The following is a 14,622-nucleotide window of genomic DNA, read 5'->3' as shown; positions in this document are numbered from 1 at the left end:
GACATTACTGAGTTGAACATTTCACTGAGCTGAACACTGAGTAATGTGAACAACACATCATTGAACCAATTCTGGGAAAAGAGCGTCACGGGCCCCCACCCCAACACGGAGAACATCTTCACAGGGACCCGTCCTCTGTGTCAGGGGGCCAGAGAGAGGCCCATCCCAGGGTTTCTCCTGGACCATTGGAGGAGGACGGCTGACCTGTTGGGGAGGATCAGGAAGCCGGAAGGGCTGTTCCAGACAGACAGGCTGACACCCGTCACTCAGCTGAGCAGGCGGTAACTCCCGGGACCATCCACTCGCCCCCCGGCCTTGGCTCTTCGCCCGGGGGGCGGGTGACGTGGGTGCAGGGGGGAAACCCCCGGGCTGTGCACGTCTCAGCGCCCAGGGGTGCAGGCAGCCTCACCCCACCGTGCCCACCCCGGGGAGAACGTCTCAGTTTCTGAAGAGTGGAGTTCCAGCAACGCCGGGGCTGCTGCTCAGAGCAGTGGGAGACAAGCCCCTTGGGGACACACAGAGCGGCCTGAGACCCGGCTCTGGAGCCCACCAGACGCTGCCCGCGGCTCTGCCTGCCTGCTGGCTTCCGAGTGACCATGAGGAGCAGGCGGGGGCGGCCAGCAGGGCTGGGGCATCTCTAAGGCCATGGCACCAAACTTAATGCATAAACGTCAGACCTACCTGTGTCCATGAATGTCTTCTCTGTGAGGACATCCATGAGACAGACATGAACACACAGATGCAGTTTTCATCAGTAATTTTAAAATTCTCAAGCAGTACAGAAAGACGAGCATTTTCTTCCAAATATTGCAGTCCTGCTCCACCATCCAAGAGAGCAAAATCCCCTCCAATATAAATAAATTAAAGTACGTCTATTGTTGCCTTAAGTTCCATGTTTTCGGATTTGAAAAAAATTCTCTTTCCAAAATGTTGAGGTGTTTGCACCCTCTCGCCCAATTTCTGCTTGAGACACACCCTTCGCCACAGGGTTGGAGCTGTGTGTCCCCAGAAGTGATTTTCATCCTCATTTGCCTTGAACAAAGCTCATCTGTCGTGTCCACCGTTTGCCTTCAAAACCATCCTGCTGAAGCCAATTCTGCCCTGGTTGATGCCCAGGAGGCAGGTTCTCTGCAGAGCGAGGCTCTGAACACACCCGGGGCGTTCTGAAGGTGAACTCAAGGTGAGCTCCTGAGCCACCGAAGCTTGGAGAACACGGAAGACCTCCTCGCGGCTGATCCTGACGCTCTGCGGTCACCTGGAGGACACGTCCTCTCAGCCGCCAGCCCCAGCTCCCGCCGCCGTCCAGGACACAGGCCAGGAAGCCAGATTCTCGAGAGATTTCACTGAGAACACCATCCGCACAACACTGCTCGTGGGGGTTTACTCACAAAGGTAGACAGGGAGGTAGCGTAGATTCATGCAGCAGAAAGTACAGAAATAAAGAACAACACAAAGACGGAACAAGGGTGTTTGTAAAACACCTTCATCCTTGCTAAAATGGCACCAGGATCATTACTCCTCTGGACTCTTAGTGAGAAATTAAATAAGCTTCATCTTTAAGGTCTGTTCATCTCTGTGTGAGACTCCGCCCCGGGCATTGCGTCTGATAAAGGGCAATGTCACGGCGCTCCCCGAGTGCAACGCCAGCGCCGGGAGCAAACGTTACTGCCAACAGTGCACACGACCTCATAGTTCAGAGCCTTGATGACCCCGGATTTGGGGGCTGCTGTTGCCAGGTCTGGCCAGGCCGTGACTTTACCGCAGGGGGTCACTACCCAGAGGCAGAGATGTGGACCGCATCAGCTCATTTTTCTGCTGCTCCCGTGCGGCCGTAGCAGCGTACCTCCATCCAGGCTTCGTGGCCTCTTTTAAAGTCCAAGTCCAGTTTCTGAGAGGGTTGGCTCCCTCTGGGGACCCTGGGGAGGGCCTATCACACTCCTTGGCTCCGATTCCTTTCCCTCCCCACTGCTCAGGACCCTGCACACCACGATGCAGCCAACCACCTAAACTCCCACCTCTGCGGGGCTGGGGTGGTGTGTGTCAGCACCACACGGAACCGTCGGTCCTGGGCCCCCAGACCCGCCCCCAGGGACCCGACACTCACAATGATGCCGGGGTAGTAGCCGCCCACGGTCACATTCTCAGTCCTGGTGGTTGCGGCCAGGCCGACGGTCAGGATGGAGGCGGACACTGCCAGCAGAGCCCCCACAAACCACAGGGCCGTCTTCTTTCTTCTCACAAACTCTGCCGGGGGAGGACACAGGAGGAGCCGGTGGGTAAGGTGCTGGGCTCGGGGAGGGTCCCGGCACCTCGCAAGCATCCCAGCAGCTCTTGCCAGCAGCCCTCTGCTCACAGGCAGGGCCTGGGACGCACTCCCCAGGGACCGCAAGTGTCTGCCTCCATCCTCCCCGCCCCAGTCCTGAGAGCAGGGACCGCTCGCCACCCCCTCCCATGCCCAGCCTGAGGTCTCGCCCGCTGCCTCGCTGTCACCTGGTGAACCACACAGACCCCACTGGTCCTCCTGCACGGCCGCCCTCACCCGGGCCTCCGTCAGACCGCCTACAGTGAGAACAGGAGCCTGGCCACCCTCCCCCGAGGCCCCCGCTGCACCCAGAGTGTCTTAAGCCACGGTCACCATGCACGCGTTCTGTGTCCACTTCCCTAACGCTGCCTCCCAGATAATGGGCCCTGTGGGGGGTGGGCGGTGCTCTGCCTCGTTCCCCGACACCCCCTCTTGCCTAGGACGGCGCTTGCACATGGCAGGTTCTCAGTAAACACTGGGCTGGCCAAGCCCTCCCCAGGTCCCAAGTCCCCCAGCCCTCCACCCCGGCCCCAGCCCACGGCAACAGCCAGGCAGCCACTCAAGCAGGGGCCTGGTGCTCCCCAGGCCTGGACCCCACCCCAGCTCCAAGGCTGGTCGGAGGACCTCTGCACCCTGCCTGGACCAGGCCATGCAGGCTAGGCACAGCAAGGGCGCCTGCCCCCTCCGGGCCACCCATGAGTCCACGCTGCTCTGAGTTCGCCCTTGTCCCAGGCTCCACCCCAAGCCAATCCCACTCGCTGGCCCACCTCTAGGTCTCGGCTTAGCACCAAACTCACAAGACATCGAATGGGAGGCGCAAAAAGTATAAAAGTGTGCAGAGCTCACCACCACCCACCTGCACATCTGCCTCCCTCTCCCCCTGTCAGCGGGGCCCATTATTGGATGTGGAAATGGGCCAGCTGAGAGGTGGCACTTCCCAGCCTCTTCTGCTGGGTAATTACATCCTCAGCAAATAGTCTCCATCTCAACAAGGGTGTCAGCTGGAACCTCCTGGAAATCTCTTAAAGGAACCATTGCCTCCGCCTTTCTCCCCTTCATCCTTCCCACAGCATGGAGTGTGAGCACAGAGACCGAGCCCCTGCAGCCATTTTGCTCTGCGAGGAAACCTCAACAAGGGAAGTCGCACCCAGAGAGAGGCAGAGCAGAAAGACAGCCCTGGCTCACCCACCTCCAAACTCTGCTTAGGTAACAGAATCACATCTCCAGACTGCAAGGCACGACTGTGGATGCCCTGGTATCTGTAGTCACAGAACTCAAGAAAGCAAGAAAGGAACCCTTCCATCACTGGCACCTCCCTCCCCCAAGCCTTGACTTCTGGGTTTCGTGTGGAACTACCTTCCCCACACGTGTCTCAGGGAAGGCAAGAAGTCTTATTTACAATAACCATAATTGTAATACTAATAATTATTACCGTAATCAAATCTCAGTTACTCCCATCCCTACGTGGTCATCAACAACCACACAACAGAGCCAAAGACAGCCAGGCAGAGGGCCGGTGAGAGACCTGCATGGAGCCCAGCCAGGCTGGCATGTTCTGCTTGTTGCAGAGTTACATGTCTTGATGCCTGTGACTCCAGAACAAAATGGGATGAAAGAAAAGCGTGGTGCTTCTTCCCACACCAAAGTTTTCAAAATCGATGGGTTTGTATGTGTGTCCGCTGGGGAAGCAGCTGTGCATTTGACCACAACCACCATCTTAGATCTGGACCATCCCACGGACAGAGGGGCCTAGTGGGCTACAGTCCACGAGGTCACACAGAGGTGGACATGAGTGACATACATGTATACCATCTCAGATGACCGCAGTCCCCGCCAGCAGCACTCACCCGCCTCCGCTGCTCTGGACTGTGCATCTGAAGATTTACACGCTGTCTGGAGTCCATTCAGCAAAGCTGAACGGCAGGCCAAGGCCATGCCACCCAAAACCAGATTGTCACATACTCAGAAATAAATTACCCAAAACCCTGAGTCAACGTGCTGACTCAGAATCGCTTGGTCAGCCTGGGAACACTGCTCTACCCACTGGCCTGGCTGGGGCGAAGCTCTCCAGAAGGTCACTCCATTCCGGAGGCCCTCCACCCTTCACCTGCTCTTTCACTGCTATTTTCCGATAATTTTTATTACAAATATATAAGGCCTGTTTAGGGTGAACCATTGAGAAGAGTGTCCACAGCACGCACAGCCCAGGTGTGAGCGGACGAGGCCCACCTTTGGGCCCAGCGGGCCCGGGGTCCCCGCGGAGGGCTTTCCCTCATTCACTGCTGTTCGCTGCATCGTCCTGGCACAGTCACAAGCATGCAGAAGCAATCACTTATTTCTCCTTGCATATTTAAAGCCTGAAACCAAGGATTCAAATAGAAGCTGGTTTCCCCCGGAGACTGAAAGGTCAGCGGTTATGACTGATCTGGGGTGTCTTGTAGGGGGAAGAGATCATGGAAAGGCAAAGCCACTTTGACAATGGGTGAGTGAGAGAAAGAAAGTTCCCTCCCCACGGGCGACACCCTGTCCTGGGTGATTAACTTTAGCATGGCAGGTACATTTAAATAAAGGACGCAAAAGTTAAAAACACATCTTCTACGGTTTGGAAAATTAACGACGCTGTTACCTTGGACACTGACGTGACAACCACACCAGTGACACAGGGCTCTCCAGCAGCCAGAGGGGCCCTCTAGCCTCCACCCTGCCCACCTGGCCCGGGGCTCACCTCTCCTACGTGCTGGCCACCCTGCCCAGCCCCGAGCCCCATAGGGGAACCCACAGCCGTGCTGTGTCCTGGGCAGTGCTCGCCCTCGACCACTCTTCCCGAGGGCCCAGACCAATCTCGGTTGTAAAGCATATTTTAAGAGCAGGAAGATGCCGGAAACAAAATTTCATGGGACTAAGTGTTTGACGAAATTATCAAATGCCCTCCTCCTCAGAGGGCTTTGCTATTTTTACTATTTTAATGCATTATAGGTTCGTTATGCTCAAAATAATTAACTGACATCTCAGTGCCTGTTTCACACCACCGATTCGACTGTTGGACCTGATCTCTTAGCTCCGTGAGCCCATCTGGCTGACCCCTCACCTCCCTGCGACGACACTCTGGTTCCGAAGGCTCCTCAACTCCGCTTTGATCGGCCCCTTTAGGAAGCTGCATGATGAGTGGGTATAGAAGGGCACCCACCGGATGAATGGTTTTTCTGGGGCCTCGTCAAGTCCGTTAGTGACGTCCTGACAGGCTTCGTCAAAGGCGTCTCCTTCAGGACCATGTGAAGCTTCCTGGAACCATCTTCAATCTAACTGCACCATTTCACTGCATTTTCCCAAGTCTGACTTTCCCTGTGAAACTGCTACATGATAAACAGCACAGGGCCCAAGCAGCTCTTTGTCAGGATTGTGTGGTAGCTTCTGAGGGAACGTGAGGTCTGGGAAGACAGCAGACGGGGAAGGGATGGTTCTGAGCGGCCTTGTTTCAATGACACAGGCTGCAATATCCAGACTCCAGGCACAAGAGAGACACTACGGCAGATCCCAGCCTGCACTCCGCGTTATAAACCTGGGACTTCACGTACACATCAGACAATAAGAAACGAGCTCAAGAAAAGACGGTGGGCCGCTCCTGACCATCACACATGTGCACTTTTAGGTCAGGTTTTGGAGAGGAGGTGGGGGCTGTGCTGGAGGGAAAAACCAGACTCCCTGACTTGTTCCTTCCTGTCCCGTCAGCAGGAGTCTCACATGCGCATCGTTACAACTGAAGCAGCGTAAGGCTGTGTCCTGACTGTCAGCTAAGTTCTCAACCATTAGGCTTATAGCTGTGCTGGCAATTTACACGACTGTGGTGGAGCTGCCAGACACGCTGAGTGATTGCAGGTGCCCCCACCCCTCTGACCCTGCAGAAGCAAGACCCTGAGAGCAGGGGCCATGGGGTTCTTGCTTGACATGGGGTTCCCACACCTGTATCGCTTCATGCTGAATGAATGAATGATCTGCAAGTGGGGATAATGACAACTCCCTGCTCGCCTGCCGTCTCACTGCTACAGGGTGCAGTGAGAGAGCATAAATGAGGATTCTAGACGTGATTTGATGCATGTGATAGCTAGAGGGTCATGGTTGGTGTTAACATTAAGATGGCTCAGCCCAGTGTTTCTCCCCTCCCAGCCTCCTCCAGCCTCCCCTTCCAGCCTCCCCTCCCCTCCCAGCCTCCCCTCCCAAGGACAGAGTAGAACCAGTCACTGTCCCACCCTCTGCACCTTCTTCACTGAGTGGAGCTGGAAGCATCACAAAGTGTTGGGGGGTGGGGGCAGTCACCTAGCCACCCACTCCCAGCGGACAGGGCCCAGGCCGCCCAGAAAGAAGGAGCTTGTTTAATCACCTACTCTTAACAGCGGCCGTGGAGACAAAGCAACTGTTGCAGGGAAATGGACCACGACACAGGGACAAGCCCTCAGCCAACAATTTCCCTTTTATTCCACTTTTACACAGAACACACCCCCAAGGGTGTGAACCCAGAAATGTAAGGCAGAAAACACCCATAATCCCATCCCAGCCACACTAATGTTTAGTATTTTTAAGTAAAAAACCAACTCTTAGCATTTTTTAAATTTAAAGTTCCTCCTCAGAAGAAAAATCTAAAATGTTATTTTTAAATCAAGTCATTCTAATATAATAATGGAAATAACCACAAGTACTTAATAACTATAATAACAACTATCTGTTAGCATCAGTAACTGTTTGCATTTGGTTTTAGAGAGTGTTGGTCACAGAATTGTTTCTTTTAGAAAAACTCCTAATTCCTCGGTTATCATTTAAAAATCAAGTGACATCACTAATCTGGTTTTTAAAAAGACTTTGCAGGGCTGGGAGTTAAAACCCGCATTTCCTACTGGATGGTCTGTGAAGCCCTTCAGGACCCAGGCATCTCTGCACCCATCCCAGAGCCTCTTCTCTTTGGAAGTCTTCCCGCCTCCCCCGTCAGGAAAACAGCCCCCTCCTGGCGGCCTCCGGCAGAGAATACAGGCGCTGGCCTCCTGTGTCCCAGCCCCGGCTTGGCTGCATCAGGCTGGGAGGGAAATCCTTGAAATTATGGAATCGTCTGGGGAGGGCGCGGGGAGCCCAGCAGCCCAGGGAAGCCCAAGGAGAAAGAAGCTACCTGGCCCCAGGAATGACCTTTTCCTAGAAAATTTTGGAGACTGAAGTTGGGTGGAAGGATGAAAACAGAGTCCGGCTTGTGCGGGCCATGGTTTACTGTCTGCAGTAGAAGACGGTGGAGAAGAGGCGGCAGAGGCCCGCGCAGTCGGGACCCTCAGATGAGAGGTGGGAGGGGGCCCGTGGGAGCTCGGGCACCGGAGAAACGGAGCCCGGCTCACCTGCGCGCTCACCTGTCGTGTCCAGCAGGGCCAGGGGCCCGGGCACCGGCGGCGGGAGCGGCTGCATCCCAGGGCTGCTCTCCCGCTGCTGCGACAGCGACCGTGGGGCGCGGGGCCGCGAGGACCAGCCGCGAGCGCGGGCCCTTAGGTGCGGTCCGTCTGGCCGCAGCGTCCCACCCGGCCCCCGCCTCGCCCCGCCCCCCGCCTCGCCCCGCCCCCCGCCTCGCCCCGCCCCTCGCCCCGCCCCGCCCCTCGCCTCGCCCCGCCCCGCCCCTCGCCTCGCCCCTCCCTCTGCCCCTGCCCTCGCCCCGCCCCTCACCTTCGCCCCGCCCCTCGCCCCCGCCCCGCCCTCGCCCCGCCTCCACCCCCACCCGCCTCAACCCCGGCCTTGTCTTGGGCAAACCCTTAGAGGTGGGACGGTAGGTAATGTTGAGAATCTGAGGGAAGGGAGCTCCCCTGGTGTGGCCACATTGACACCGGTGTTTGGAAAGGAAGGTGGGTCCCTGTCTGCTGCGCTGCGCTCAGTCGCTGAGTCACACCCAACCCTTCTGAGACTCCATGGACTGCAGCCCGCCAGGCTCCTCTGTCCATGGGAGTCTCCAGGCAAGAAAACTGGAGTGGGCTGCCATTTCCTCCTCCAGGGGTCTTCCTGACCCGGGATTGAACCCGCGACTCCTTCCTGAGTTTCTTGCGTGGGCAGGCAGATTCTTTAGAAGCCAGCAATTCCTGCTTATGCACATGACCAAGACCTGTGGTTCTAAGCCCGGAGAATCATCTAAAGATCTTTTTAAAAAGATTTACTGCTGCGTTGAGCTCAACCCAGACCCATCGACTCAGAATATCTGTCAATGAAGTCCCTGTGAGGAACCCCAGTAGTTCTGAAGGGGCTCAGTTGTGAGAGAAAGCCCTGGCACGTGGGGTCTGCACACAGGACGGCTCTGTGTGTAACCTCGACCAGCTCCAGGGTCGCTGCATGGTGGGGCTGCACGCACCAGCAGGAAAAGCGCGAATGCAGCGCGGAGCGAAAACGTGAGTGCGTGGTGTTGGAGCGAGTGGAACACCAGCTGTGCACGGCCTGTAAGTGTGAAAAGCAGCGCTGTTCACCCATACGTGCCCCGCGTGCACGGCACAGGCAGCCACTCTGCATCCTAGATACCGTCCCCTTCACTCGGGAAAGACCGATGGACGAGGGGACAGAGGTCCTCGTACAGCAACGGGCCCTAGGCGGAGAAGGGACAATGGAGAAGAAATACGGTACCCAAGGGCGAGATGGGCCTGAGTGGCCACGCCTGCTACCAGAGCGGGGACAGTGTGAGGCTGAGAGGAGGCTCCGGTCCCCACCAGAGCAACGTCCTGCTCACCCCGAGGGCGTGACATGGAGCCAGGCAGCCGTCTGGGAAAGATGCCCTGGGCAGACCAGGAGGGTGGCAGGGCACACGGGGACGGCAGGAGGCCTACGGGAGTGTCCAGGCAAGCCCGCTTCAGAAGGGTCACTGGGAGGGCACTTGCAGGGCAGCGGGTGGGCCTGGGAGGCCTGGGAGGAGGTTCCGGTCCAGGGAAGGTGGCCATGGTGCAGACCAGGACAGGGTGCAGGTGGTGAGACAGCCATGCGGACCTCATTCTGTGCCTGTTGTTCCAAAGATCCACTGAAACTGTTCTTAAAGGATGTGCTCGTGTTGCCAGAAATGATACCTTCTCCAATAAATACATTTCCTGCCAGAGGTTTTAGATGCCACTGCAGCTGGGTAGGTCTTTGGAAACTGTCTCTGGGCCCCCTGAGCAGGGGATCCTGAGGAGCACGGCAGGTGTCCAGGTCCCCACAAGGCACCCCATCGGGGGTCCTCCACCCCCCCACCCAGGTGAGGAAACCGAGGTCCAGGAGGCAGATGGACGTGACCAGAGCAGACTCGGCATGTGCACCTGGGGCGGACATCGTTAGAATCCACCCCCAGACTCCCCCACAAGAGCCCAAACAACACGGCTGCAGATGCACTGGCTCTGAGGCTGATGGCGCTGACCGACCCTGGTGCCCCCGCCTCGGCCTGTGGACGCCTGTGTCCAGCCCAGCTCTGCAGGGAGCCATAGTCTGGGATCAGGGTATTTTTAAAACATAATTTAATTTAGCTCTTGCAAAGGCAATTATGAGAAGATGAGGAAATCTTTCTTCTACTGGTCTGAGGACAGTCAGAGTCTGGACCAATTATTACTGACATCAAGAAGATAATTGATTAAAACAGTCATGATCCCCAGCACCAGGCTTCTTCCTGCTGTGTGTGAAACGTTTGAAGACTCTAAGATTCCCTACCTCCACTGCCCTCACCTGAACTCAGGTCCCCACTCCCTCAGAGGGTCTGTCTCATCCAGAGGCCCTGAGCTGACCTGGACTCACCTCTCAGCTGGGATGGGCAGGCGGCGGTCAGGGACGAGGGTGATGCTAGGTGAACACATATCAGACACTTCACCCTGCTCACATCTGCCTTCATTGATTGGTACAATATTCTACCCATTTCACAGATGAGGAAACCGAGGCACTAAGAGTTTGAATAACTTTTCTGAAGTCAAGTAGCTGGTTGGTGGCAGAAACAAGATATGAACCAGGTCAGTCCCATTTCAAGGTGTAATTACGTCCTGCAAATAGGAAAGTGTGTATTTACCTGACTACAGACATTTAATCTTTTGTTCATGCAATCAACAAATATTTATTGAATTTCCTCTATGTTCAAGATACTAAGAGAACCATGAAGATGAGTCATACAGACCTGCCCTTTAAGAACTTTAAAGGTGAATAGTAGGAGAAATAAAACGTGCTGTTGTGTTATAGAGCAGATGATGACGATAGCACTCGTGAGAACCATCAGGAGAGGAGAAATGGGAATCCCCAGGGGTGTGGCCCGGCCCCAGGGGAGACCGAGGCTTCCTGATGACCTCAGGCGTGGCGCCCTCATCTCCCACCGGAACCCCCTCGGGCCATTAACAATCCCAGTGCCCGGAACTCAAACCAGAGCCCTGGAGGGAGAAGTCTGAGGGGCCCGGGTGGTCCATGAGCAGCAGGACTGGGAACCAGGCTTGCAGGCCAAAAGGATGCTGATGGGGCAGGGGGTGCAGGGTTCGGGGGGCCATGTTGCATCCAGCCTGTTGGGGGACCACTTTCCAGGGGCCCTGGGAGCAGGGCTGTTGGGAGGATGAGAAATCACCATCAAGTCCAAGGATTCCAGATGGTGAGGTCTTCCTGCGTCTCCCTCATGCTTGGGTGACGGTGCGGGGACCCTTCCCAGCACGAGGAGACCCCCTTTCCCCCTGGAGACAAAAACAAGCATGGATGAGCTGATGGCGGGGGGCGGGCAGCCCCAGACAGCAGGAAGCAGAGCTGATCTTCCTGGGGCCCGGCCGGTCCTTGTGGCCCCCACAGCAGAGGTCCACACCCATCTGGCTGGCCCCTGCTCCCGTCTAGGCACTGCTCCGTCACAGCGGTGCTCAGTCCGCACTGCCCGCCCTCCCCACCAAGCTCGGGTGGCTGGTGTTGCTGCCGCCTCCCCGCCTGGAGAGAGGGTGGGTGTCCAGGCCACAGCAGGGGCCACACGGAGCTGCCGGGCCGAGGCTGGCACAGGCGCTGGGCGACCTCCGCTCACCTTGCGGCCATTGCCTCTCAGTTACCTGGGCTTCGGCTTTGGAGAAACCAAAGACAGGAAGAGTCCAGGGGCTCCTGCCCATCCACCCTGCCCTAGGCCTGCCTCCTCAGAGGGTAGATTTCACGGGCTCCAGCTGGAACAGGGCAGAGGAAGAACAGTCTAGAACTTAGTTTCTTAAATTACAATCAAGGAGACTTAAAAGTGCATGACCGGCTGCCCAAGAAGGGAGGATGAGCCGTCGACACTGCCTGTGGGGGTGGTGGGCAGGTGAGCCAGGCGTCCATTCAGTCCTGTTAGGAAACCGGGTTCACTGAGGCCCTGCTTAGAACCACGTCCAGCTCACAACAGGCGCCCGGTAATACCGTGCACAGAGAGCGAGTAAGGGCGGCCCCACCCTCTCGACACTGGCTCCCACCCAGGCAGGCGCCCCTGCTGGACGCACCCCTCTCCGCGGGGTCCTCCCGGCCCTGTTCCAGGAAGACCCATCACCTCCATCTGCCTGAGCAGAGAGGGGTCAGCAGACTCTGAAACCAGGGCCAGCCCTGAAAAGAGAGGGATTAGAAGACCCCCACGAATCAGCCAGGAAGTCCCTTTGGCAGCCGCAGGCCTGGTGGGGTCCAGATGCAGGGGTCCTCAGCCCCGTGCCAGCGGGACCCTCATCACTGAGGGAGCGTGTGTGGGAGCCTGGTCCAGAGCCCAGGAGCTGGCGTGGGGCAGACCGCAGAGCATGCCTGTAACCGATCACCCTGCAGGAGCTGGGGATGAATAATGCAGACGGGAGGCCAGGAGACACAGGCCCCGCCCGCCCGTGCCCATTGAGGCAGTGAGGGATGCGCCAGACGGGAGACGCTCTCGGGGACATGGATGGATTAAGTTACGAACACCCTGGGCTTCGCAAGAAAGCCTGTAATGGTGATCTCCCAGCCCCTAACAAGCCTGAGCAGGGGGCTCACCTTTCAGGCACTCAGTCCCCACAGGAAGCCCATCCCCAACTCCCCAGAGGGAAGGTGCCTTTCTGGCCTTGGATCCACTGTCCCCTTGGACATGCAGGACGATGCCTGTGTGGGCAGAGTCATGCCCCTCGCAGGCCTGGCCTCACGTCCGCGGTCCTTATCAAATTCTGCCTTGCCAGGGAAAGGTGGCCACCCCCAGTGATCTGGACCCGCAGGGCCTGGCGAGGAGCTGGGACAGGGAGCCCCCAGGCCAATCGCCCCCATCATCTCAGGCCCTGGACCTTGATAAGCTTTCTCCCCGCAGCCCTGCATCTTGGACAAAAGGAGGCTGACCTGCAAAACTCCTTGTTCTCTCTCACTGAGGGAGTGAGGTTTGGTTTCTCCAAAATCAAATCAAGCCTATTTAATCTTCATTTGAAATTGTCTACATAAAGCCTGAGAGCCTAGCTAATATTTATTTTAATTCTATGCTTTCAAATTGAGGTTTTCCTTTCAAATTATTCTTCGCTTGGCTGGCAGAAGGCCTGTAAGGTAGACGCTAGGTTTTCGCTCAGGCCCAACCTGTGGGTCCGGACACTTGCGGAGGGGCTGGTCCTATCGTGGAGTAAGAGGAGGTGACCTCAGCCTTCGCTGAGCTCAGGTTGCATGATTATTAGCAGTTATGTTTAGTTAGTTATTGTGTTTATCAGAATCAGCTCGTATCACTTGAATAGCCCCAGAATCTCCATGGAGATGCCCTGGCGGGGGGGCCCTCCTTCAAGGTGTCTCTGCCTCTCCCGGGCCTCAGCTCCACTCAGACAAGTGTGGGACGCAGCTTCAGAAAAAAGGGGACTTCTGTGTACACACAGTAGGGCCTGACAGGCTACCGGGACCTGCCCAGATGGGGAGCAGAGCAGTGTGCAGACATGGAGGCTATGGGGCTGCGCCAGCAACTCTGGATCTAGAGAGAGATGGGGACAAAGTGTGCATGCATGTGTGCGTGTGTGTGCATGTGTATATGTATACATGTGAGCATATGTGCACGAGTGTTCGTGAGTGTGCATATGTGTATGCAGGTGCATGTGTGCACACGTGTGCGTGAGTGCATGTGTGTGTATACATGTCTGTGTGGTTGTGTACATGAGTGCATGTGTGTGCCTGTGTGTACATGAGTGCATTGTGTGCGGGTATGCATGAGTGTATATATGTGCATATGTATGCATGTGAGCGCATGAGTGTGTGCACATGTGTGTCATATAAATGTATGTGTATGTCTATGCATATTTATTGTATACTTGTGTGTATACATGTGTGTGCGTGTTTGTGCATGTGTCTATACATGTGTTCACATGTATTTGTGTGTATGTGTGTGTCTGTGTGCATCAGCACGTGCATCTTTGTGATTTTGAAGGAGAGTGTGCACCAGGACCACAGCACAATCTAGAGAGTGCATCCCTATTTTTAAACTCTATTTTTACCCATTTCTACTTGGATAGAAATTGCATTTTTTGTTTTTTATTAATACAAAGAAAAGTTTCAGTGAAGTCATTTTCAGCTTCTCCAGGTCAATAAGGAAATATGCTCAGTGGGGGTGGGGGCAGTGGGGGATATTCTAACACAGGTCTCGTCAGAGCCCACCGCAGGGTGGGAGAGTGGCCTCTCCTTGGGCTCCTGGCGTGGGGACGCCCGCAGGGCCCCAGTGCCCACCCTGCTCCCTGCAGGGGTCCCGAGGTGAACGCAGAGGGCCAAGGGAGCCAGGGACGAGGGCTTCTCCTGGGGGAGCGGTCACCCGCCCGGGGCACACGGGCAAGCTGCTGCTGCTGCGTTTGGGGGCCGCAGGCAGCCCAGTTATCTGGGCTGGATAGCCTGTCCCCTGCCCAGCGCGGCGGGGAACAGCTGGAGTGACAGCGAGACCCCTCCAGGCGTGCCTGGTCAGGGGGTCTGCACCAAGACAGACGCCAGCAGAGGTCCCGAAGACACACGAAGCGTCACCGTGAGCACCGACCAGGAGCCGCCCTGTGCACCTCCCCCCGCGGCCTCAGCCCGGCCCGGAGGTTTCGACTGGCCGGAACGGGAGGCCGTCCCTGCAGCTCAACTGGGAATGACAGTGCGAAGGGATCAGAGTCCCAGCCTCACGATGGGGCGTTTAAGTTCGTGCTTCGGGCGCTGCTTATGCTGTCTGCAGAGTGGTGGCGGGGTTGGAGAGGGGCGGGGGGGGGGGGGGGGCGGGGGGAGGGGGTGGAGCAGAGGGCGAGGGAGGGGGGTGCCGGTGGGGGGCCAGGTGGGGGCTTCGAGGTGGGGAAGGGGCCCACGGGGCGGGGAGGGGTGGTGGGGCTGGGGGGGGCGGGGCCGGGGGCGAGGCGGGGCCGGGGCGGGGCCGGGGCGGG

At 57.0% G+C, this 14,622-nt stretch overlaps 1 protein-coding gene across 2 annotated transcripts in view; it reads right to left on the bottom strand.

The window, feature by feature from the left end:
* TMEM255B (transmembrane protein 255B) overlaps positions 1-7,954 on the bottom strand; it is a 32,333-nt gene extending 24,379 nt beyond the window's left edge. For both annotated transcript variants that reach the window (XR_009496769.1, XM_059892347.1), the window contains exons 1-2: positions 7,687-7,954; positions 2,105-2,244 (exon numbers count right to left, since the gene is read on the bottom strand). Coding sequence is in view for 1 of the 2 variants with exons in the window: in XM_059892347.1 (XP_059748330.1) it covers positions 2,105-2,244; positions 7,687-7,741 (195 nt within the window). In the remaining variant the exon portion in view is untranslated. The remainder of the gene's footprint in view (positions 1-2,104; positions 2,245-7,686) is intronic.
* Between the last annotated feature and the right edge of the window lie 6,668 nt (positions 7,955-14,622).

This window comes from Bos taurus, chromosome 12 (assembly GCF_002263795.3).
Source record: "Bos taurus isolate L1 Dominette 01449 registration number 42190680 breed Hereford chromosome 12, ARS-UCD2.0, whole genome shotgun sequence".
Lineage (NCBI taxonomy): Eukaryota > Metazoa > Chordata > Mammalia > Artiodactyla > Bovidae > Bos > Bos taurus.
Note: the sequence above shows the minus strand (reverse complement) of the source record. Positions and strands in the feature narration are given on the sequence as shown.